The sequence below is a fragment of the Chamaea fasciata genome, unplaced genomic scaffold (genome assembly GCF_029207755.1).
Source record: "Chamaea fasciata isolate MVZ Bird 193981 ecotype frontalis unplaced genomic scaffold, bChaFas1.0.hap1 SCAF_1, whole genome shotgun sequence".
NCBI lineage: Eukaryota > Metazoa > Chordata > Aves > Passeriformes > Sylviidae > Chamaea > Chamaea fasciata.
Window position 1 is genome coordinate 64,790,212 of NW_027094086.1, and position 24,500 is coordinate 64,814,711.

Genomic DNA, 24,500 nt, shown 5'->3' on the forward strand with positions numbered 1-24,500 from the left:
AACATTTTTATTAAATATTTAAATTTTTCTATGAGACAAATAATATTAGTGGCTTTGTGCAACATAGTGGCATGTAAAGTAAAAACAATTTAATGTGCAAGAAAGGACAGTATTAAGTTCCCTTCATATTGGCCACCCAACCAGAATGATTACACATGTAAGAGTCACGTATGGCATTCCATGTACACTTCATCCCCAAGCGGAGAGGATGGAAGCCGGTTTCAAACAAGCTGGCTTCAGAACCAGGAACAGGACAAATGATTTGGCCTGGTGCCCCAATCACTTGCAAATGTCACTGTTTTACTTCCAGGAGCCAGCCCAACAACTCTTCACGGTGCATAGCATTGTTAAGCAAATGTTTACCTGGAAACAACATATGGTTATCTTTTCATGAAAATAAAACTAACTTCAGATTCTTAAAAAAAATATTTTTTTTCACTTTCCTCACTGACAGAACATCCTTCCACATTTGGAAAAAACGTAAAAAGGTTTTATGATGAATACTTTAAGTTTCCATTAATAGAAGTCTCAGATGTAGCAATAAGGCCAGCACGATCATTTTTTTTCTGACAGTGGTTCCTGATGGCTTTGTAGATGGCAAAGGTAGGGATGGCCAAACTGGGCACTCCAGCAAGGATTACAATGACAGCGTACACCCAGGGGGGGTATTCAACCTTCTCTGTTTTGGGGAACTCCTCCTGAAAGAGCAAACAACAAAGTTGTAGAAAGTCATGAGGAGCAAATACCTGGGAACATGCACACACTCAATAATTCAACAGAACAAAAATGTGATCAGAACGCTGGCCGGCCATAATGGCACAACAGGTTGCCAATTCCACAGTAACTTTCAGCTCAAGTGTTTTCAGCCTCAGCTGTTTTGGATTTATTTTTACTTAAAAATGATGTAAAGAAAATGTCATGAAAGCAGTAAAAGCCAGGAAGGGAGACTGGGGCAGCTGGAACACTTCCTTGGCACAAAGGAATGTGGGAATGGGGGGCCTGGCAGGACACCAGGGCCTTACGGCCTTTTTGTGGGAAGGTTGAAATCAGAGGGTGAGGGAGGGCTGAAACATTATTAAGAGGGAAGTGAGGTTACAAAGGAGGAGAAAAGAGAGCAGTCCCATTTCCATGTCTTGTGGCAAGTTTGCCAGAAAATTGTTTCAGATGAAAGATGAATATAACTGACAGTGACTCTTACAATAAAGAATACTTAAATATTTTGGTTTATACACTTACATAGCTAGGGTCCCAAACACTGTAGAGCAGTTCTTGGTTGACTTTCACCACAAAATAAAAGAAAAAGATAACTAACATGATGAGAGGACTGATGAGTCTCCAGGTAACCTGCCAGAAAATGTTGGGCTTGTGTCCAATCATGAACTCAATATCCTTGTTAAACCTAGAAAGAAAACCAGGAAGTTCAGACTTAAAAGCTGGCCAGAATCAAAGAAGGCCTGCTAATAAACAGGGAAGTCCAAAGTACCCCTATCTATGGTTCCCAGGAATTTGGTAATTTCAGTTTGAGACCAGAATTGACCACATCAGGAGTTAGGCCTCAGTAGTTCAAATTAAGGCAAGTCTGAAAAATTATTTTTGGAAACGTAGTATCTTGAAGATATCTGTTAGGCATATGTGAAATAGTTTCAACAGGAAAGAGTCAATGCAGATGGATTTTCCCCAGAACATATTGCAGTATTGCTGCAAAATTTTTTGATAAGTATCTCAGTACGGCATAAAGTAAACAGAGTGACACAATATTTAAAAGGAACAAAAGAAAATAGAAGTAATTTAATAATTAGATTATAATATTGGCTTAATTTGGATATCTACCAGTTTCCTCAGGTTGAATAAAGCAACAATATTTAATTTTGCACATTATTAAAACACCTACAATTGTGCTATTTCGATTATTCATGGAACATGCTGTGGTCAGTGGGGCAAAAATATTTCCACAAGAAGAAACAAGCATTGCATTGAGAATGGTACTGTCTGCATCAGTCCTGAACCAAATTATGGCCTCTCCATATAATGCAACACCCTGTGCACACACTTCTTAATAAATAGTTACTTTGGAAGTTTTTGGGTTCTGTTTTAGTCCTTTTGTCTGCATATTCTATGGGGATAAACCTGAGGGGACTATTCAGTTGGTCCTTCAACTATGAACAACACACTGAATCCACTTGAAACTCAATTACTACGTAAATTTATTTTATCTTTTCATCCCTAACTTCTAAGATCTAGGTGTCTTAAAATGATATGGAGCCCCATGTCCCAACTGCAGCGAACCTTCAGGTGTATTCATGTGTATCATGGAATACACACATGTTCTCCTTCAAGCAACAGAGCCATCTTTCTAACGATGACCCTTTCTCAAAAAATGTCACAGAAACTCATCTGGAGAAGATAACACCTTTTTGGGCAGCCCTGAAAACTCTGTTCTCAAAGAGGGCTACAGTGATCTGTACTGGCCAGGAACATTAAAGTTTGGTATGAGGCTCTTTTCTGAATCAACCACACACACACATTGCCCCCAGTTTATGGACTCAACCCATGCTTGTGTCCTAGGAATAATTTTAATTTACTTTGTAAGGAGTTCCGAGATCTGAAAGGGAAGGAAAAGTGATCAGCATAGACTTTTCTGTCCATAACAAATTAAAATAAGCCTTCTTTCTCAAAGGTACACCATCTAATTTGCCTTACCTGATTCATGCTTCCTCAAGTAGTATAAAAGCGTGGGAAAATGGGCCACAAGGGCATTCACCCCACTGCCAGGAGCAGCAGCTGAATCTGGCACAAGTTCAAGTAAAACTTGTGGGTGGTTGAATTCCCTGTATTTATTTCACATTTCTTACATATTAATTGTAAACATGAAGATGTTTGAATTTGATTTATTACATCTCTAGAAAGTTGAGAGTATGATTACTCACTGCTACAACTGATAAAGTCCTGGATTTATCAGCTAAGAATATATCTCAGTGGCCTTGGATCTGCAAGCTGCTGTAAACTATTATCTGCAGCCTGCCTGGAGATCCCTGTGTTGTTCAGTATAATTTAGCACTCCCTGTAAACACTCCTGGGATACACCTCTGTGTTAAACTTTCAGCTCAGTGCCAATGTGCTTGTACTTTGTTTCTGCTAATTAAATGTTTAATACAGTTATCCTGAAGAAGAGTTACTATAAATGTCACCATATTTAAAAGGCAAATGAGCTATAGTGGCTCTTATGTAACTGTTGCAAATATCTACACTCTGCTGTCTACTTTAAAAATAAATTATTTGCATTCATATCATCGCACTCCAGGGCTCTTGTTGATGCCTAATATTCTCTAGCAATATCCTAGGGATGTCTTTATTTGAACTGGTTATTAAAAAGCATTATTTATTATAATGTATTACTAAAGGGGAAAGCTTTCATATACAAATTCCTAATGAGCATTATTTCTTTTTGCTGAGAACTCTTTAAGAAACCTGAAACATATAAGCAACCCTAAATTACAGCTGCATCATTTCATTGATTTCTATAGCAGAAATTCTGTGCACAGAGATGTAGCAAGATTGTAGAGTATACAACAATAATCACTTTATGTATTGATATCAAGTAATGGCTAAGTTTTATTTCATACCTGTCTATTCCATAAATGTAGACGACTGAAAACATCTCACAAAATGCAATTATCAGCAGGGGAATGGAGCCAGCAAAACCATCAAATAGAGTCAGCCAGTAATTACCAGAATTCAGCACAAAAATGAAAGCTATCAAATAACATGCCAAACAAATGAGACCTGTGGGAAAAAGAAAACAAAACAACAGCACACTTAGGCAAAGAAAGTAAAAGCAAAACGAGAAAGAAAAATAATTCCCCAGCAGCTATAAAGCTTTAAAAGTATCTTTTGCAGCCTGAAGGCCTCCCCTTTGTTTTTTAATGGCATTCTAGGGAGGCTGGCTTCTATTTGGGTAAAACTCTCCTAACATTACACAAGTGGCAGATGTTGCAAACAAAAAGGGAGAAAGCTGAGGAAACAGGTCCTCTTCCTTATAGCTGGTGAGATAATGTTGCTCTGAGAGAAATCATGCCTGGGTGAAGGACTCAGATCCTCCAGCTTTCCAGTGGAGGAGACAGTGGTCATCATGAACAGGGTGATGGGCAAGCCTAAGGGTTAACAGCTGCCTGTGGTCTCAGAAGGAACCTCCCATGAGCTGCCCCATTTGGGAACATGAGAAAATCTCCAGTAGGTTATCTGGGAGTCTTAAGACCATTCCAGATCAGAAGATAGAAGCAGGGTGGGCTGCTGTTTCAGCACACAAGCTGCTCTCTGGGGAGGGTGGGGAGGTCACTTGTCTCTAAAAAAGCACTTACCAGTAATAAGTTCCTTAGGCACTCTGGGGGGTATAATCTTGAGATCTTGTAAAGGTACAAGCACACCTTCCATATTTCCAAACATAGATGACAAACCCAAGCAGAAGAGCATGATGAAGAAGAGAATGGACCACAAAGGTGAGACGGGCATTTTGGTGATAGCTTCAGTGAAGACAATAAAGGCTAGGCCAGTCCCTTCAGCTCCCTGGGGAAGATTTAGGATCATGAACATCACACGGCACCTAAATTTACATTGGTAGCCACTAGACTTGGCAATTAAATAGTTGCTATGCATTCCTACCACATTTAAGGTATCAATATGTGTTAGGATGTTCAACTTACATCATTCAGGAAAGTTTCCAGATCACAGGTTTCAAACTTGAGGCTTGCAAAAATTGCTGGATTAGTCATGTTGCACAACTGCTGCATTTGTTCAAAGTTATCTTGGGTTACGTTACCTTCTGGCAAATCAAATGCATTCATCAGGGTAAGAATATTTCTGAAAAAGTGAAATGTAAGTAATTTGAAATTATTAATTTGTAAGCATCATCAGGATTCATTTATGTCATCAAACAAGTTATCAAGAGTACTATATCAAGATCAGATTTGACATTGGAAAGTCCAGCAAATGTGCATGTGCTCTTTCTTCCCAGGTGAATATAACGCTGCCTTTCATGGCAGAGATGACTCTAAATGGATGGACACTCTAGGAACCTGCGCAGGAGGTAGGTGCCTGTCTTAGCATTGCAGACTAAACACCAGCCTCCAGACTGGACAGCTTATGGGAATGTCTAAGTTGTCTGCAGCTGTGAATCTTGCAGTTTCACGGTTGACTGTGGAGGAACTAGACTGGAAACCACAGAGTCTGACTGCCCTGCTAAAATGAGGCATCTCTGATGAGACCTAAGCTTTTGAGCCCTCCAGGAGGAAACCTAAATATGGAGCTAACAAAGGAACCAGGGAATGTTACATTTATGCCATATGTCAGCATGGAGAATAATGTAAAATATAGTTGCTTATGCAACATTTATGTAGGAAGTAAGATGACTTAAACAATTAGCACTTTCTATGGGATTTGTTCTGCAAGATTCCATATTTTTTATAAGTAATGAGTGATTCTGATGCCATGTGGGTCAAGACCTGCAATTATTCAGAAATGATGAATCCATTATCAACAGGCTAACAGACTGCCTCAGGCAAAAAAACACCTGCATATTCTGTGGGGTTTTTTTTCCCCCAATAACTCACTTGTCAAAACAGTCATCATATCTTGCTGTGGCTCTGAATCCAATGATGGAGTAGATGACGGTTGCAGCGTAGATGGATGTGAAACCATTGATCACTGAAACGATCACAGCATCTTTCTCACAGTTGTTGCTGCAATTCAAAGAGAAGGAACAATGGATGTCAATCACATTCCCAAAATAAATAGTAGAACTGGCTACCAAGACTAAGAAAAAAGTAGTCTAGGATTCACAGGTACATCAGTATACCCTCTAAAAGCACACAAGTAGTGCTGTAAGATTTAGTAAATTAAAACTTGGTTCCTTAAGCAATTTAATAGCTATGGTTTTGATTTCTTTGGGGGTTTTTTCCCCTTCAAATAATCCTGTTCATAAGGAATAATTGTCTGAGCTGTTTCCATGTTTGGCTCATGGGAAGTAAAGTATAAGGGGCAAAAGAGACTCCTCCTTTTCAAGCTTGTCATGGATGTGTGCAGAAACACGTTGTCATGGGCTGAGCCTTCACTGCCGATGTATTGTGCTGCAAGATGAAAGATTTGGGCTTAAATTCAAATGCTCAGGAGAAGTGAGCAGAAGTTCACCTTTAACAGCACTTAGGTATGGTGAAATTGCAGCAGCCAAGAGCACTTGGGAACAGTTTTGTTTGACCACTGAAGAAAAGATGGTTCAAAATGTTCTCAAGTTTTGGAAGAACAGTGGAACATTATGCTGATAAGATGGAACAGAAAAACTCTTTGTAGAAACACCTCTGCTGCAGGCACTCCTTGCCAGTGTGCCTGTGCTAATACAAAGAATTTGCAGAGCCAGAAACAGACTTTCATCCAAGGTAATAGATAAAATATCAATATAAAATTAGTTAACGGTTTTAAGAGAAGGCTGTAAAATAGTAGATACCTTATTTCTCCTGGGCAAGAGAGGGGTATTGAGATAAATTTGATGTTCTCATATTTAATTTTCTGAACATGTTCAAGAGAACAGAAAAGCCTGTTCAACCAAGACCTATCACACCGTGTCCTTTCTCCATTTATAGGGTTGCAAATAGGCTTCTGCTGCATGTAGAGCATTGAATGGAAATTCCTTGCTGTAGTCTTGTGTCAGTTTTTGCCACATAACAGGAGACTCTCAATGACAGGCTTGAAAAACATTTCTTCCTTTTAGAGAAGGTAAGATGCTCAAGCTCCATCTCATTATGAATTAGGGAATTCTTGATGGCATTGAAACCTTATTGTATATTCTGATGTTTTTATACTCCCAAGCAATCCAGGGGCAGTCACTGACACCTGGTCCAGCAGGTGCTAAATTGCAGGTGCCCCCACAACACAGTGTAACACTGTGGAATTTGCATGGGGATGTTTTAACTTATATTCCTTGGGAGTTTAATGACTTTGTTGAGTCATTAAGACATGAATCATTGAGCATTGAATGAAAATGGCCTGAATGCAACTGCCCCATGTGTTGGCAAACCCAGAGGACACTGCTCCTTTGCTTTGTGTAATGAAAGAAAGAAGGAAAGAAAGGTGGAAAGGTGGATGCTCCCCGTTCTGACCCTATAGCTGTGGGACATTGACTTGGACTTTAAGCGAGGCTTGACACCTCACACTGAGACTTGCAGGCACCAAAAATTCCCGGTGATCTTTTCAAAAACACGTGAAATCAGGAGTGGTTGCAAGGTACTTCCTCAGTGACTGAAATGCTGCTGTGGTGTAATTGAACCCAAACCAAAAATGAAACACAAACTCCTTAATGCATGACCAAACAACATGTCCAAAACTTAATTCAGAGATGTTTATCAAAAATACTAGGTTTCCTTTCAAGGGTGCTGAAGGGATGCAGGCTCCATGAGGCATTGGTGTTTGCTCCAATATTTTATGAGGGAGAGTGTTGAATATAGCACTTGCTATAGCAATTATAGCATAATTTGCAGGCTGGGTCAGTCCCTGGGTGATGGAATTTCTCACTCCCTGGCCCCACAGCACACATATAAAGGAATTAAATTTTAATTTCAAGATTAGATGTATCACTTAATCTCAAAGGTGAAGTTTTAAATTGTATTCTGTGAATTGATTTGAAATATGTGCTTTACCACCTGCTCTGAGACCAAGGGCATCATCATGCACCGAGCACTCCCACAGAGAATACTCCTGCTCATCAGCTGGTGGTGGGCAACCAGTCCCTTTCTTCCTATCCTGATCACCACATCTTTCTCTAGGAAGTCAGCCAGAACAGGGACCTGAAATCTTGGTTTGGGAGAGCTGGGAGCAGTCAGAGGAGATGCACCTTACATGTCTGAGGGGAGGCTGTCCCAGTCCTAAGTAGCACAATAACAGGGCAAAATAGAGATGTTTCATTTGAAAGAATGAAATATTCATATAATATTTGGGGTTTGCCTGGCTACTTACTGAACAGAGTTGTAACTGGAGAATGAAATGAGGCCTCCAAAGGCCAGGGAGAAGGAGTAAAACACCTGAGCTCCTGCATCCAGCCACGTCACTGGGTTCGCCAGCTCCGTAACCTGAGGCATCAGACATACAAGTTTAAGCACAGCCAACATTGCTCTTTCAACTGAGTATGAGAGATTTAAAACAACAATTAAAACAAGAACATTAACCATGCAAAACTCACTGCTCTTGAAGAATTTCAACAAATAGATCAATATTTTTGTCAAACTTAGTTTTTTTAATAAAAGAAAACCTATCTGAAGTTTATATGTAAGTACTTTGAAAATTAATTAAAAAAATGTTTTGCATAACTGACAGCTGCCATACCTGTTTTCAGAAAAGGTGTTTATTACTTAACATTAATAATGCTCATTCAGAGATCTGCTTATGGGAAGTGAGCCCTCTTTTAATTTTGTTTAACAACTGTTAAATAATTAAACCATTCTCTTAGGTTTTTTGTTCATATGCCAGTTAGGCGGATTCTATTCCCGAATACATGATTTATGCTTTAAATTTAGGCTGATTCTTAGGTAGAATGCAGGAAAATAAATCAAGCCAAATAAATGACAACCACACTGCTCTGTGATGATCATTCAATTTGTTAAAACAGATTTTGAAGAAGGATGCAGAGAGAGAAAATATTTGTGTATTTGTACACTTGTTATATCCAGTGGAGAGGATTCAACTCACAGAATGAAAGTTTTTAAGGTGTCTGAGGGATAGTTAGAAAAGCACCGGTGGGGAGGACTAATTTTCAATCAGTTGTTAATTACAGAGAGAACTACACCATGTTTCACTGAGCAATGACCCAAGCAGTGACTCACATTAGGGGTGAAGAGATATACAATTCCATTGGTTGATCCTTTCAGCGTCAACCCACGGATCAGGAAAATGGTAAGCACCACGTAGGGGAGAGTTGATGTCACATACACAGCCTGCACCAAAAAATAATGTCAATAAACCACTCAAATAAACAAAACACTTGAATTAAAAAAAAAGGGAAGAAAATAGAGAAATAAAGTGTGGTGAATAACAATAATGGTGAGCTTCAAGCGAGTCACAATTATCATACTACAGTAATAAATGTTCAGTACAATAGTATTTGTGGTACATTTTGATAATAAACACTTTTTTTAGCAATAGTAGTCTGTTTAAGAGAAATTGTTATGGTTGAAATTCAACTCAGATCATTCAAAAGCAGCATCAGAAATAATCTACACCCTGAGACCAGGCTGATGCAAGGATGGACTCTCACGGCTATGCTGGGCAGAAGAATGTTGGTCACTCTTTCATAGAGATAATATTTAGGACTTACACAAACCTAAATAAATCTGTATAGGTATGTTTTGAAGAGAATAGCCATAATTAAAAGAGAGTCCCTTGATCTTTCATTAAAGATTAATATTAGTGTTAAAGTGATAATACTTTAAAAAGTGTTACTAGGACCTGTAAGGAGAAGGAAGACTGACAAAAACTTGGTCACAAAAATCTCCACATAAATCAAATCAATTCAGATTCCATTTAATTCACCTTCATTCTTCAAAAAGCAGTCCCGGTGATGACAAAAAATTTTGGACATGCTTTGACTCAAAAACCAGACAACTTCTACAGCATTATTTATTCTGTATAAATAAGGGATCACAACAGCATGATTAATATAATCTCGCAAAAAGTCCCCAAAATAGAGTACCTTTCCTGTTGTTTCAATGCCTCTGATTGTGCACACATACAGCACACCCCATGCACAGGTTAAACACAGCAAAAGCCACCACTGGATACTGCCAGAATCCTCAATGGAAGTGGAGATGTTCAGTGTTTCTCTGTACCAGAAATAATCTACAGGAGAGCTCTTGGCACACTCTTCTATATAATCTGTAACCACAAAATGGTTGTAATTCTGTATGTCTTTTATTTACCTGGGAAAAAAAAGAAGCTGAATAATAAACATCAGTGTTTTATATTGTTCCACTAAACGCCAATGGATTTGTTGTTGACAAATTTTCAGATTTTTGAAGGCTAGTTTCATGGCAAAATGAGAGATTTAAAAGACAGCTGTTTAACAGGTATTTTAATACAGTGGCTCTTCTTCTCCCACACCTCCTTCCCCTCCCACACCTCCTTCAGCAATACTTTGTCTTCTGTTTTGTGGGGCATCGTTCAAGGTCTTGTCAGCTCAAGTTGAATCCTCAGCTCCCTGCACTGCGCTGGCCTGTGCAATGTTCTGCCCTGGCCTCCCCTTACATGAGCCTCTCCATGCTTATTCCGGGAGGAGCAGAGCAGAGCACTCTGAACAGCTGTTCACAGACCCAGCAGAACAACCTGCTTCATACAGGGTCATGCAGGGCTGACTATGAGAAACAAAGCTGCTGTCACCAAGCGGTCTCCAAGGAGCTCTAGACTTGTCATATTGAGAGATATAGGTGTTTCAAATGGATTATGCTTCTTCTTTTTTTTTTTTTCTTTTTTTTTTTTCTTTTTTTTTTACTTTTCAGTGTGCTAATGGAGGGCTGTTGGCGAAGAGATGGTTGAAACACATTACATCAATCCGGAAAATTTTAATGTTCAGACTAGATCTGCACTTAGTGAATATTCTGTGTATGAGCACATCTATCAAAATCAACCATGAAGTTTTATATAAAAAGCCAAAATTTGTTTCAAAGATTAAGTGCTGGCCACATTTTATTTAATGTGAATTTGTACAAAACACAAGCATCAAATAGTGCAATGTGTCTGACAGGACTGCAATGCCTTACTGCTATTTCACAGGAAGGCTCATCTGGGGAAACTATTAGAAACAGAAATCTGTGCTGTGCAACAAAATGCAGTATTTTATAAAACATACCTGTTCTGTTTTCATTGAGAGGACAGTTATTCCAAGGCAGGGGCTCTTGGAAGGAGTTGAAGAAATACCACATCACACAGGCAATAATAGTATTATAATATAAGCCCACCAGAAAAGATACACACATTGATGCTATGCCTGGAAAAAAAAAAATGAGAACACTTTCTAAATTGCAACACTCTTGTCTTCAAGATATATCAAAGTACATGGTATCAAACTCAACCTTTCCTTCCTCCCCTGCTACATTTTGGATGTAGGTTTATCACTGTGAATTTGTTGCCTAAAGGTTGGACTGGTGAGTCCTACATAGAGTTACATCCTAAAACCTCTCTGAGACTGAAGGTGATGCCCACTTAGGAGCCAACTTTATGAGTGGACTTACTCCCTACAGACACCACACAATCCGGTTCACAGCCTTGCCAGCTGATATCCAGGGAGTTTGGGATGCTGGACACATGTAAAGCTCAACTGACTCGGGATTTTGATTAAATGAGACTGAAATACCTCCTGCTTCCACAATGTCCCTGCAAAGGTCAGCAGAGGTGGTGTTGTATAGGATGGATGGCTGCCAGGAGGCACAGTCTGTGACCAGGTACAGAATTCATGCTGGTATCTGTCCTCCTCTGCCTGTTCACAAGTAACCAACCTCTGATGACTTCTCTGGCAGACAGTAAATGCTAATCATTAGCTCCTGAGAGCTCTGAGGTTCGAAAGAATCCTGAAAAATTCCAGATGCAATGAATATAAATCAGTTATCTTTCGTAACTGATTTACAAATTCAGCAGATGACAAAGCAGTCCTGTTTCTTTCATTTCAAGTGTGTGGTTGAGGTTGGAAGGGATCTCTGGAGGTCACCTGGTCCAACCCCCTACTCAAGCCTGGCCACCCAAAGTTGGTTGCTCAGGACCATGTCCAGGGAGACTTTGAGTATCTCTGAGGCTGGAAACTCCACAACCTCCCTGGGCAGCCTGAGCTCACCCTCACCAAGTTTCCTGATGTTCAGAGGCACTTCCTGTGCTTCCTGTGTAATGAAGCAGCTGTGAAGATTTTTCTGTTGTGTGCATAATGCTGCTTTTACTAGATTTTCAAAGGAACTGTTTGAATTCTCAGAAGTTTGGTACAGAGGTGAAGAAACACTTTCTGCAAAATACTGTTTCTGTGGCTTTTGGAATGGTAACTCTCAGATGCAAAAAAGTAAAATTAGGTGGAACTGAAGTCTATCAGATAAAGATTCAACTAATATTTATCCACAGAATAATTACAGAACAATTTTTGACACACCTAAAGATTCATGCTAGTGGTAAAAACAGCCAGCATGGATAATACAGAAAATACCTCTGAGGCCTGAAATTGGTCTCAGATTAGAGAAAGGTTTTAACAGGGCCCAAGGTACTTGGGAATGTGAACACAAAATTGTCATTGGGCTTTATCATGATTACTTTGACCTATCAGTGGAGAGTTTGGAAGTGGGGAAAACTACTAGATCCTGAAATCTCTTATGGCACACCAGAATAAAACCTGGAAGATTTGTTTTTTAGATGGTAAATTCAGAGACTTGTGCTTTCTCAGATGGCTTTTTGACTTACCAACTCCTTTCAGGGTAGGGTGGATAGAGCTCCATACGCCCACACTACCTTTCCTCAGCCTTTGACCAATGGCAAACTCAAGATAAAGCAGGGGAATACCCTCTAGGACTAGTAAAATCAGGAAAGGGATCATGAAGGCTCCTGGAATGGATGAGAAAAATAACGATTCCAATCAGTGAAGTACTAAAACAAAACAAAAAACACCACGTTTATGAGACATTGACATGAAAAGCAACCTGTAAGCATCTTTGTGGAAACCCTTCCCTGCTTTCTGAGCAATGTTTTTCCTGATTGCACAGGCAGGGCACTCAATTACGTATGTAGTTTCAGGTGGTAATTCCTATTCTTCCCAATGACACACATAAGCAGAAATTATACACTGTCAAAGTCAAAATTTGAAAAAGCCACCTGTGTGTTGCAAGTGGAGGAAAGGTAGCTACTTTCCTGGAATGACTTCCCACTTTTTTTTTTTCCAGCATAAATTATGGTTTTATAGCTGTGACTCATGCAAAGTATATGAAATAGTTGAATGAACTAAGCAAAGTACCTCTAAATATTAGGCAGAAGTCTGGGGCTGTCTGCCTAAAACAACAATAAGTTCTTGGCCTCTATATTCAACAACTTTCACGCTTGATTAGAAGACATTTGAAGTACAGGGTTCAAACCCTGTTAATCACGATAAAGTTGATTAGTATAGGACAAGTATTCTTAATTAATTTTTTCCTGAATAAGGTGTACCTTGGATATGGGAGGTAATATAGAATACCACACTGGACTATGAAAGTGCAGAGTCAAATGCTTGAATGTTGCTGCACATTAGAATTATGGTTATCTGTCATCACAAAATGGCTTTAACTTCGTAATCTAAATAGGAGCAAGCAATCTGAATGCAATGAAAAGAATGGAAACCAGAAGGTTAAGCGTTCAGTTCTGAGTACCTACTGACCTTTTTCCTCACGTGTGCAATGAAAATCAGATAGCCAGTGAAAGAGGAAATCTGAAGAATGAAAACCATTCCAGAAACTGAAATTTAATTCCTGGGGATTCCAAGCTATCAAGAAAGCTGGCAAGCTGTGAGCTCATAGCACACATTTTTAATTTGTTTCCTTTCTTCTTTTTTGTGTCTGTGCAAGGATGGTCATGGGACCCCTTTATCTGACTGCTCTGTCATAGATATCTTATGCTTAAAGACCACTTCTAACAGCATCTTAATAAAGCTATCCCTGTAAGCATCTGGAAGAAATCTCCTGAGGCTGATAGAAAACTCTTGCCATATCCACCAGAAAGGATGGTTCAACTCTGAAAGTCCTGCAGCAGATTTTACACCGTGTGCTGTCGACATGGAGAGCTGTGATGTTGGGACTGTGCTGCTGCTGAATCTCCGTCTTAGAGGGAAAGCCATGTCTGCCCAGACTGCTAGAACTCTGTGAGTGGAGGTGAACTGTGCACATAAGCTCAGTGAGAAAAAATGGAGCCTAAATCAGAATATCAGTCTGCCTGCTGTCTGCTGAAAGCAAAAGGTTCAGACTAACTTTGAATGCTTTCTAAAGCTGCACAGGAAAGAGCCTGGTCTTACCCTGCTTCTGCCAACAGCGATGGTAGCTATCAAAAATTCTTTTTTCTTTGACAGGTATGATAAGAACCAACTGGTCATATCTTGAAAAGACTACAAAGGTTGTACATTTCCATATTCAATAAGATCTTTGACCAGGAAGATAATTTCTAATCAAGTCCTCACGTAATCTTACTGTGACCTGCCAAAAAAAGGTGATGTGTCACCATTAGGAGCACATTAGCTGAACTGCCAGTCTATGCTTAAGTTTCAAGGCATGATCCAAAATCCCTCCAGGCTGAGTCTCAAAGGGTGACACAGACTTATCCTCAGTGCACATGGGAAGTGTTTGGATCAGGTAGCTGTACAGATCTATCTTCTGGACTTAACTATTAGCATTGCTCAAGAAGGGCTTTACCAGAGAGAACTGAGAGTGTGGTATAGCAGAAACCTCTATGCATCTAAAAGAGCCGGCAACAAGAAAAGATTCAGATGAGGCATCCATACAAATTCTGCAGGGTCAGATTTCACACTCTTATGATGTGGCTTGGGCATGAAACAGAGAGAATACTCAAGAATTTAAAACAGCTGGTATAAACACAATGATTGTGCCCTTCTTTGGTCTTGCCTTCATGAGAGCTCCTGGTCAGTGTGACACGAGGGAAACTGAGTCAGACTAACATGAGGTTGGAGCACAGGGGATATTTATGCCTGCTTGTACTTCCCTGCACTGCTAAGTAACTCTGTCTTTGCGAAAGACCAGAGACACTGTGTGTGGAGGTTGTCCCACTGACTCTCCCATCAGGAGAGGGAGGATAGGTTCCCTCCCATTAGGAAAGGAAGACATCAGGGTGCAAGGGGATGGAATGCAACAGTGAGGGTGCCCTCATTGCACACACTGCAAAAATCTTGCTTACTGTGAAAGCAAAAGTAGAACACTTAGGAGAAGTGTTATTCATAGAAAGAGGGTGGAGAATCAGCAGAGAACTATTTGAAGCCAAATTTGCATGCACTGCATGTCTAATCAGCTGAATAAGGGCCCTTAGGTGCACACCACTGCATGTTCCAGCACACCTAAGGAAGTCCGTAAAGAAAAAAACAGGGCAAGCCTTTAGAAACTGAAAGAACAGACAGTTCCCTGCAGTGACTGAGTTTGACACAGTTTCCATAAGTCCAAGAACCTCTGCCAACATGGGCAAAACCTTTGCACTGTCAACAATGATGCCAGGCACAGCTGGATGAGGAGTCCATTGCCATTTCTGGCTTAACTGCCTTTCAGCTGCCAGTCAGCAATCCGTGGAGAGAGGGCTGCCCTGTTACATCTGACAGTACTAGCTCCTGCAGTCAGTAAATTTGTAGAAACCTCTGGAGCAGTGGGAAACAGAGGAAAGAACCTTGTTTTGGAAGAGATCCTAGGTCCTCAAAAATTGGAATAAGCCCTATGCGTTTCACAGGTTTTTGACATGAAAATACACAGTCAGAAAGATGTAAGTCAGGAATTGCCTGCTTTAGCACTGACACCGTTTGTAACAATATCTCAACTAAGACCACAATTCTAAGTTTGAATTTGCAACTAGGAGAGTTCACTGTCCTCAAAACTAGGGTGGATCACCATAGTTCACTCTTTCCTGGCATTACAAAAAAGCCACTTTTCTCCAAAGTGAGACAGCACCAGCTTGAGGCTCCTAGATCTGTCACAGAGCTGCTCCCCACTAATGCAAGGCTGTTCTTGCAAGGACTAAATGGTCTCCTGAGAAGGGGATGTAGCTCAGATGTGAGAAGAGAGGAAGAAAATAAAGGAGATGTTCTTCTTCTTGGAGATAATCCTTTTCCTGAAGGGATAGACTGACACAGAAGAAAGAGAGGAATAGTCAGCAAAGTTGGAAGTTTAGCCAATTCTACAAATAAATCACAATGAGTCCTTCCGTCTCTGACTAACAAAACATACATCTCAGTTTTTCTTCAGGTTTTCAGCTTTCCTCTGAAACGTTTTCAGTTTGTCAGTCTACATTTTTACAGTAGTAACTAGGTTTTAATGCAAGCAAGATGAACCAGGCTGATTTTAAAAACTGATTATTTTTAGTTAGAAGATTTTTGTGTGTGGCTAAATGATATGCTCTATAGAAGTCTGAGAATACCATGTCTGTACAGCTACTTTTGGCAACTGGCTTCAATAAAAGATATCTTTTCTGGCGCTCTAATCACTTTTCTGTGATTGGTCATTCATCCTGATGTGTGGCACGTGCCACAAATGACTCGGCATTTTGAATAGCATTTAGTGTATTTGAAACTATCAATATTTAGCTGTAGGAATATTGCTATATTTTCAAGAGAAATAAAATTATAGCTCTCATGTATATATATGACAGTTCTTTTCTCTTTCTTGGGTTCTTTGGTTTCTAGAGTCCAATTCTAGCAGCCAGCTCAGAAATCCATCGCTGCTGCATTTTTCCTTTCTCTCAATTTCTCCCCAACCTTTCTGAAAGAAGTTGTAATGAAAAAGTAATAATTTGACTTGGCAAAGCTGCTGTATAGAACCATAGAGTAATTATGGTTGGGAAAAACCTCTAAGATCATGGAGTCCAATCACTAACCACAGTGTTCACCACTGCACCCTGCCCCTAAGGTGCCACACACACACACCTTTAGAACACTTCCAGGTTCACATGGGACACAAAAAAATAAACAAATACTTTTTAAGCTGCCACAATTTTATGATCCTAACAAATGAACCAATGAACTGAAAATAGACACTGTATAGACGCATACACAAGCTGTATACACAGTGATTGATATTCTAGTCTGAAAACCTTACAACTGAGATATTAGATTCTCGACCTGTTTCAATACTGTGTTTCAAAACAAATAATATTTGGTTTGAACATCTGTATAGCTGTTATTCTCCTTCTAATTGAAGAGCTTCTGCTGTCAAATTGAAAAAAAAAATCATTATTTCTTGCACATAGTTCCTCACAAAGAGAAGGCAGGCAGACTTCAGATGGAGATGTTTTACTATACTAACATATCCTTTGACCTCAACTGTAGCAACATGTTGTTTCGTCAACTGCTAAGTGAGGAATTGCTGATGTCATAACTGTCCCTTCTTTCAGTGTGGCATGCACAGAGATAAAAAAGTTCTCCCTCATGCAGTGGCAAAGTTTCCATATGCGAGCTGTAGAGTTAGGGACTTTTTTGAAAATCAATGGTTTAAACATTAAATATGCATCCTCTTTTTTATAATGGTCATCAGGGATAAAACGAAACTCTTTATCAGTTGATTAAATGACATGTTGCTCAATAAAGATTAAACAAAAGCTATGAGCAATGTCAGAGACAGCTATCAAATGAAGGGAAATTTCAATCTCATTAAGCTGGTGAAATCATTGAGGCAAACACCACACCTTTTACACTGTGTGCATACTGAACTCTATTTTGCCTTTGGTAATGATGGATTTGACAACATTTAAGACATTAAAGGATAAAATGTGCTTTGCTCTACTAAATTTCACTGGAGTAAATATTCCATTTTAAAAAATACAAGCTCTATGATAACAAAAGTAAGTAAATTATATAACCACCAATTTATTTTTGTGTATTTGGGTACCTCAGTGTGAAAACACTATCATAGTGCTGTGCTTAGGAAGAAGCAGCTTTTAAATAATTCCAGATTTAAGTTCAACTTCTGAAAATAAGCATTACTTATAAACTCAGTGTTCCTAACTGTTTTCACTGCAGACAGTTTGCAGAGAAAAAAATCCACATTTTTTTGAAGTCCAAGTACCACACAAGGATAAATTTTATACTTTACTGTAGTCCATTTATATTTCATACAGGATGTAACATGTATTCATGCTGGTTCACTAAGTAGGTGGACATCCAGCCTCATTCAGGAGTGTCCTTGGCTGAAATACTCTCCACACCATTGCTACCAGACCTCACTCACCCAAAATGATCCAAACATCTGTCCATAAAACTCATATTCAAAAAGAAAAAAGTCAAGACAGCAAAGTCAACTTTTAGAAATTAGAAATAATTTTCAGGAGATAGTCTATGTAACCTTGATCCTGCACATACCTAATACCTGATATGTGGTCATACAGGACTTTTTCACATCCAGTGCAGATATTTCCTGCACAGCAAATAGCTGGTTGGTTGGTTTTTTTTGGTTTTGTTTTTTTTTTTAGTCTCTTAATGCACAACCATAATGCACCATCACATCCAATGTGAGCTTTAGGACTCTAAAATAATCACTCCAGGAACAATCCAAGGAGGAACATAGTCCCTGTTTCCAGTGGGAGAGCAGAACAGGGATTCCTGCTGCTCTGCACCCAGGATTCAGTGAAGACATATCTTGAAGAGACAAAATATGAGGACAAACTCCATCCAGGGTAAAGGCACTTGAACTACTGGGGCAGAACGGAGTTTCCTCAGTGAACTCGTTTTTTTTCTAGTGGATAATTTGGAAAAAGGTGCATAATGTTACAGTTTCACCCAACTCTGTTATAGAGGCCCATCTGTGCCCCTGAGTGGACCACACAAATGCAAAGATAAATTAATCACCTTGGCCCCCATGTTGAGGGGCAAAGACTAAGACAAAACTTGCCCAAAATGTTTAGTAAGTACACATTTCCAACTGGATTTGGGCGAAACTGGATAGAGGGAGCACAACTGAGGTAGGATGTCATAAGCAATGACTACAAACATCTTATTCTGAAGTGGTTTTATGGTGTCAGGGAGTTTCCTTCAGCAATCTGACAGCTGCAATCCAAGATGTTGCAGTGATGCCTCTATTGGGTGCTCGGTACACTGCATGCATGGCTAAATGGGAATTAGAGATGCAGGAGCCAGGAAATCTCATGAGGCAGAAATTGTCTCAATGCCAAAATATCTTCAGAAATAAAAACTTCGAGACCTGTTTTTACAATGCAAATAATCACATGTCCAAATTCAAAGGCATCTATCCAAAAAGCAGGCAGTCTTTTTTTTTTTTTCTTTTTTTTTTTTTTTTCTGATTTAAGGGAGAAGGTTGAGAACTGAAACTGTTATGGGAGGAGGATAGTGGTGGCAAGAGTTGGATTTGGACCTACCATAAGAGGCTGAGGTGCATTGTACAGCAGAGGAGGAGGAGGTGGGATTGCACAGTAGCTCTCCATCGTTATGCGTGATGAAATTAGGGAATCCTTTCTAAGAAGTCACAGGAAGGCATCACTTGTGTTTATTGATATGAGTCACAGCATTTGGTGCTGTGCAGAAGAATATTAGGGAAGGTAGCAAGTCTAGCTAGAAGGATACATATCTGTGTATTAGCTTATAATTCCTTTGCTATGTACTCCCTTTCAAATTCTGCCTAAAATTTTGAGTGAGACAATCCCAGGGAAAAAAGAAGCCAGGGTTAACTGCTGTCACAGTTCCTGACAGTGTTACCTGAGAAAGGACAAGTTACAGGATGATGAGAAAGAAAAATAATTGCTGCCAGAGGACTGACACACACACAAGCAATTCATAAGTCTTCCCTGACATGAATGATAAAACCATGATCCATGCCAAGTTCTTTGCATTTGTTGGGTGCCAGCTTTTCAGCTGCATTTCACATGACTAGAACACAAAGGAAAGAAAGACCAAGAAGCAGGTAAGTGCCTATAAATCCACCCTGGAAAACAGAGCATGTCGACTTCCCAAAACTAAGTTTAGAAACCTGAGAAGCCAATGAGTGCCATCAGTTTTGGAGACATACATCCACTTTTTTCAAATAAAAATTGTCAAATATAGAAAAGGGCTTCTGATTGTGTGTGTGTTGTAACATCTTTGCTACAAGAACTGACTGCTGCAAATGACCTCCAGTTTGCACTGCAAAGTCTAAATATCAGCCCATGTTAGAGAAATCTTAATGATAAAAGCATCTCTTCTTGCAACTGAGCCACCTGTTGTTCCTGAGTCTGTGTGAACAACTCCCCACAGAGCCCTCATTTGTCTGTACTCTAACTAGGAAAGCAATTTTTAAACGTCACCATGTACCTGTAAAAAATCTTACTTTGAAATACTGTTCCTTACGCCAAAATTTTTCTTTCATGACCAAGCATTATAAAGGAACAAATACATTTTATACATATCCCAGAGTGACACATGAACAATAATCAGATAGCAGACAAAAAGTCTGTACGAAAATGAAAATTATGTTGTTGTATAATATAAAGCAATGTTTCAGCTCAAAATTATTTTCCAAACAAACAGCAAAAGAAAACAAAATTTTTTACATGGTCATTCAGTTCTTACCTAAACTTTAAGGAGTCCCAATAAATTATACAATAAATAAAATACACTTGGATTTTAAATCACTTAATAACACCAACCTCTAAATGAATATTCTCAATGTTAACTTCATTCATGCTGTTAATCCTAGCACAAATTACACAAACACTGACTCTACAGGTGATACATGGATCAGTCCAAGCCCAATGAAAAACCTATTATAAAAAGATCACTTGGTATCAAGATCAGAATCATAGTCAAATAGTTTATTAATATTTTAAATGCACACTATATATATGTATGTATGGATATATGTAAAGCAACATTTGGTTTAGATTGAGAAAATAAACTATGTACATGAGAGTGAAGGACTCACTTATTCAGTCCTGTGTCCTGAAATAAGAACAGACCCTTCCTTTTCTTCCATCACTAATGTGACTTCAGTGGGTGATCATGACATGTGAAATTACTTTCTCTGTTATAGTCTTCTGGAGAGAACATCACTGTTCTCACAGGACCTGAACAGTTCTAAACCTATTCCATTATTTTCTTACCAAAAGAGAGATCAAACCTGCTTTATACCCAAAGTTAGTTAAGATGTATTAAAGACATACCTCCTCCATGGCTCTGACAGAGATACGGGAACCTCCACACATTTCCTAAGCCCACACAAAACCCTACACAGGTCAGCATATACTGTGCCTTGTTGTCCCATTTTGGTCTGGAGTCTGCCTCTTCTTTCTCAAGGACCTCAAGTTCAGCATGGGAAGGTATCCTGTCCTCCAGGCCAGGATTGGGCAGCTTCAGCTTTACCATGTTTTAAATTTCCTGCCTGAAACTGCTGCCAGTGAGGAATAATGAGAAGGGCAGCTTGTCAGAACCCTGCTCAAAAAGAGACCATCTATTTGCTGCCTTCAGCTATATATACTGAACCTTTGGCACTGGACTTGTAAGTGCAGGCTTGTGGTAAAAAGAAGCGTCAGCAAATCATTCAATTGACCAAGTCAGCTCTGACACTTATTAATGCTTTATCTGCCAAGGTTTTAGAGAACACTCTGTTCATCCAGTAGAATACATTGATTTCTGCTAATGTAATTCAGGAGATAATTTGGCTATAAACCCTAATCACCTATAAGGCTACACAACACCCCTTGCCACTCCCCTGTTTAAATCAAATACAAATACAGCCCTAGCAAATGAGGAATAGTAGGATTCCACTGGCCTTACACTAAATATAGAGACTTCATATCTGTTTTTATCAGGAAGATAAAATGATTGTGACTCACCATCATGTTCAGTTCCCAATCGTGAATGCTTACAAAATTGCATGTTTCATGGTAAACGTTTCTCTGTAATAGATTGTACTCTACTAAACGTTCTGACCAAAAGGATGGAGAATTAAAGGAATTATAAAATCTGACCTTTAAAGTCATAAGCATAATTTGCTTACCCCAACACCTCTAATCAGTACAGAACAAGGTCTGAAAAACATAATGCCTTATAAATGGGCTTGAAATCAAAGGTCCCTTCAGCTTTTCTGTGACCCTAGATATAGTGGTAAAAAATAAAAAAAAAAATACACTGGTTATCAAATAGCACTCCTACTCATCACTCCTACTCCTATCCTCATTATTTCAGCACAATCATAACAAAACTGTTCCCTCTGAACCTTGTTGTTTTCAAAAGATAAGTAAGTCACTTGTCACTGAAGACTCTTAAATAAAATCTAACAATGTATATGTCATAAGAAATGTTGTCAGCTACAGGCTCATTGCATGCAGTGATACAGGGTAGTCAAAGTAAAGAACTAGGAGAGATCTTGTAAGTTCAGCCCCTGGAAAAAGAGGTAAACATGTCACAGCATCTCTTTTCAGTCTTACCAATTTATTCAAAGTTGATTCCAAAGGCTATTAAATATCTTTGGATAGAAAAGTTAAAAAAAAACCCCAAAAAACCCCCCAAAAACCACTTCATCCTTCATGTGGAGATCTGTATACAGTAACCCATATGGATTTTCCCTGGACCTTGTGATAGGTATTAATATTTCCCTAACATGACTTAAAATGTCTCACAGTCTGCCTAGTGATAACACTTGCCTTTTACATGACCTTGTCAGGTCCTTGGATGTGCTACCTCCTGATTAACCACTAGAGCAGCAACTTTCTTCTCCTTTACTGATTCCAACTAAGGATTTCCTAGCTTGTGGCAGAATTTCCTTTTCTTAGTTGCTGAAAGCATATGTTCAATTTCACTCCGTTTCTGCTACTCCAGTGCATTGAGCTGCACAGCTCTTCCTGAATGATGCTATCAAAGCATTCCCAATTCTTCTGAGAATGTGTCAGGGACATTTAATTACCAAGCTACTATTTTTTGTCCTTAGTCATTAGTAGAATGAGAAAACATTGTTCCTAAACTGATCTTTCAGGAACTGCCTTAGCAACTTCCCCTTAGACTACCATTTCTGCTTTCAAACACAGCTTACTATCATAGATTTTCACCTAGTTCTTTTTTTCCAGAGTCATCACATCATCAGCTTTGGAAGGCACCTAAAGGGTCTTTTAGTTCCAACCTTCCAGCCATTGGCAGGGAGACCTTCCACTAGACCAAGCTGCTCAAAGCCCCACCCAGCTTGTGGATGGGTCATCCACAGCTTCTCTGTGCAACCTGTCCCAGTGCCTTGCCACTCTTGTAGTGAAGAATTTCTTCCTATTATATAATCTAAACCTACTCTTCTTTAATTTTGAAGCCATTATCACTTGTCTTATCACTTCATGCCCTGTCAAAATTCCCTTTATGGCTTTTTTGTAGTCCCTTTAGGTACTGAAAAGTGCTCTAAGGTCTCCCTGGAGTCTGCTCTTTTCCAACCAGAACAGCCCCAGCTCTCAGCCTCTTCATAGGAGAGGTGCTCCAGCTCTCTGATCATCTTTATGGACACCTCTGGACCTGCTCCAACAGGTCCCCATCTTCCTTGTCCCGAGTGCCCCAGAGCTGGATGCAGTACTCCAGGTGGTGACTCACGAGCACAGAGTACAGGGGACAATCACCTCTCTTGGCCTGCTGATCATGCTTTTTTTTTTTTTTTTTTTTTTTTTTTTTTTTTTTTTTTTTTTGATGCAGAAGCTGGTTGATTCATCTCCTGGACTGCAAATGCACACTGTTGGCTCACATCCAGGTTTTTGTCCACCAACATCCCTGCAGCCCTTCTCTGCAGGGGTGCTCTCTGTCCACTCACCACCCAGCCTGTATTTGTGCTTGGGATTGCCCTGATCCAGGTGCAGCACCTTTCACTTGGACTAATTGAACCCCATTATGTTCTCATGTGCCCACTTCTCAAGCCTGTCCAGGTCCCCATGGATGGCATCCCTTCCTTCTGTTGTGTCAACTGCAACACTGTGTTCATGTTATATCTTCTATTTAGTTCAATTAATACATCTAGTTGTGGTCATGTGGCAACTGATCTACTGAAAATTTCTGTCTGCTAAGCTTCATGAGCAAGCAGCTTCTATCACGATCTGAAAATACAGTCCTGATTGCCTTACCCTGAGTAAATGCTCTTTTGGAAGAATTTTATCTTGCTCTGGTAAGGCCAGGTGCCAGTGGTTGTTAGTTATCTATCAGTTGTTAAATATTTGCAGAAGCAAATACACTGGTCTGGCATCTAGCTCAAATGTCTTTATCAGTGTAATAGCATGGCTAATGACCATGGAAGGCCCTGTGCCTTTTTCTGAAGGACTTATAGAAGTAGTCACACCAGCTCCAGTATGATCCACGGGTGTTCAGAGGTGTTGTCAATATTGCCACCCTGTGGACTGGAACAGGCAAGCTGGGGCTGCCCTTCTCTAGTCACAGTCACTTATTCGTTCAAGAGAGCCCTTTCCTGTGCTCTAAGGTAAACTCCTCCTTCAAGAGATGCTCGGCTTTGGCAGGTCCCACAGGTTTATTAGGGCTAATAAATCTCTATGAAATTCATCCTTTCATGGTATAGGCTACTACACAAGAAATGTATTGCATACTGCTAATTATAAATGCAGGAGAAAATGGATCTTACATTTAGATTGGATTACTTGTGTTAAAACTTTTCTGAATGCACTTTTTTTGTCTCCTATCCCCATATTTTTAATGTACTATTTTTTCAAAAGTTAAAAAGGGCTATAAAAAAAAGTAAGCCAGCTTGTCTGTAAATAGCGCACAATTTCACAAAAACCCAATTACAAGGGAAATATCCCCTTTA

The 24,500-nt window shown here is 39.5% G+C and overlaps 1 protein-coding gene across 1 annotated transcript; it reads right to left on the bottom strand.

The window, feature by feature from the left end:
- Window positions 1–21,144, bottom strand: SLC6A19 (solute carrier family 6 member 19). Its single transcript, XM_066205833.1, has 12 exons — window positions 20,884–21,144; window positions 12,469–12,609; window positions 10,883–11,020; window positions 9,731–9,912; window positions 8,865–8,975; window positions 8,002–8,114; window positions 5,607–5,735; window positions 4,701–4,857; window positions 4,359–4,563; window positions 3,624–3,783; window positions 1,237–1,399; window positions 1–698 (listed from the first exon to the last, which is right to left on the bottom strand). The coding sequence occupies exons 1-12, from the start codon at window positions 21,083–21,085 to the stop codon at window positions 492–494; spliced, it is 1,908 nt and encodes a 635-aa protein (XP_066061930.1). The 5' UTR covers window positions 21,086–21,144; the 3' UTR covers window positions 1–491.
- Window positions 21,145–24,500: the final 3,356 nt, after the last annotated feature.

Coding starts and splice junctions, on each gene's coding strand:
- SLC6A19 (XM_066205833.1), bottom strand. CDS start 21,085: ATGGTAAAGCTGAAGCTGCCCAATCCTGGCCTGGAGGACAGGATACCT. Junction 12,610..20,883: donor CTGTCAGAGCCATGGAGGAG/GTATGTCTTTAA, acceptor CATCCATTCCAG/GAGCCTTCATGATCCCTTTC. Junction 4,564..4,700: donor TGGAAACTTTCCTGAATGAT/GTAAGTTGAACA, acceptor AATCTTCCCCAG/GGAGCTGAAGGGACTGGCCT.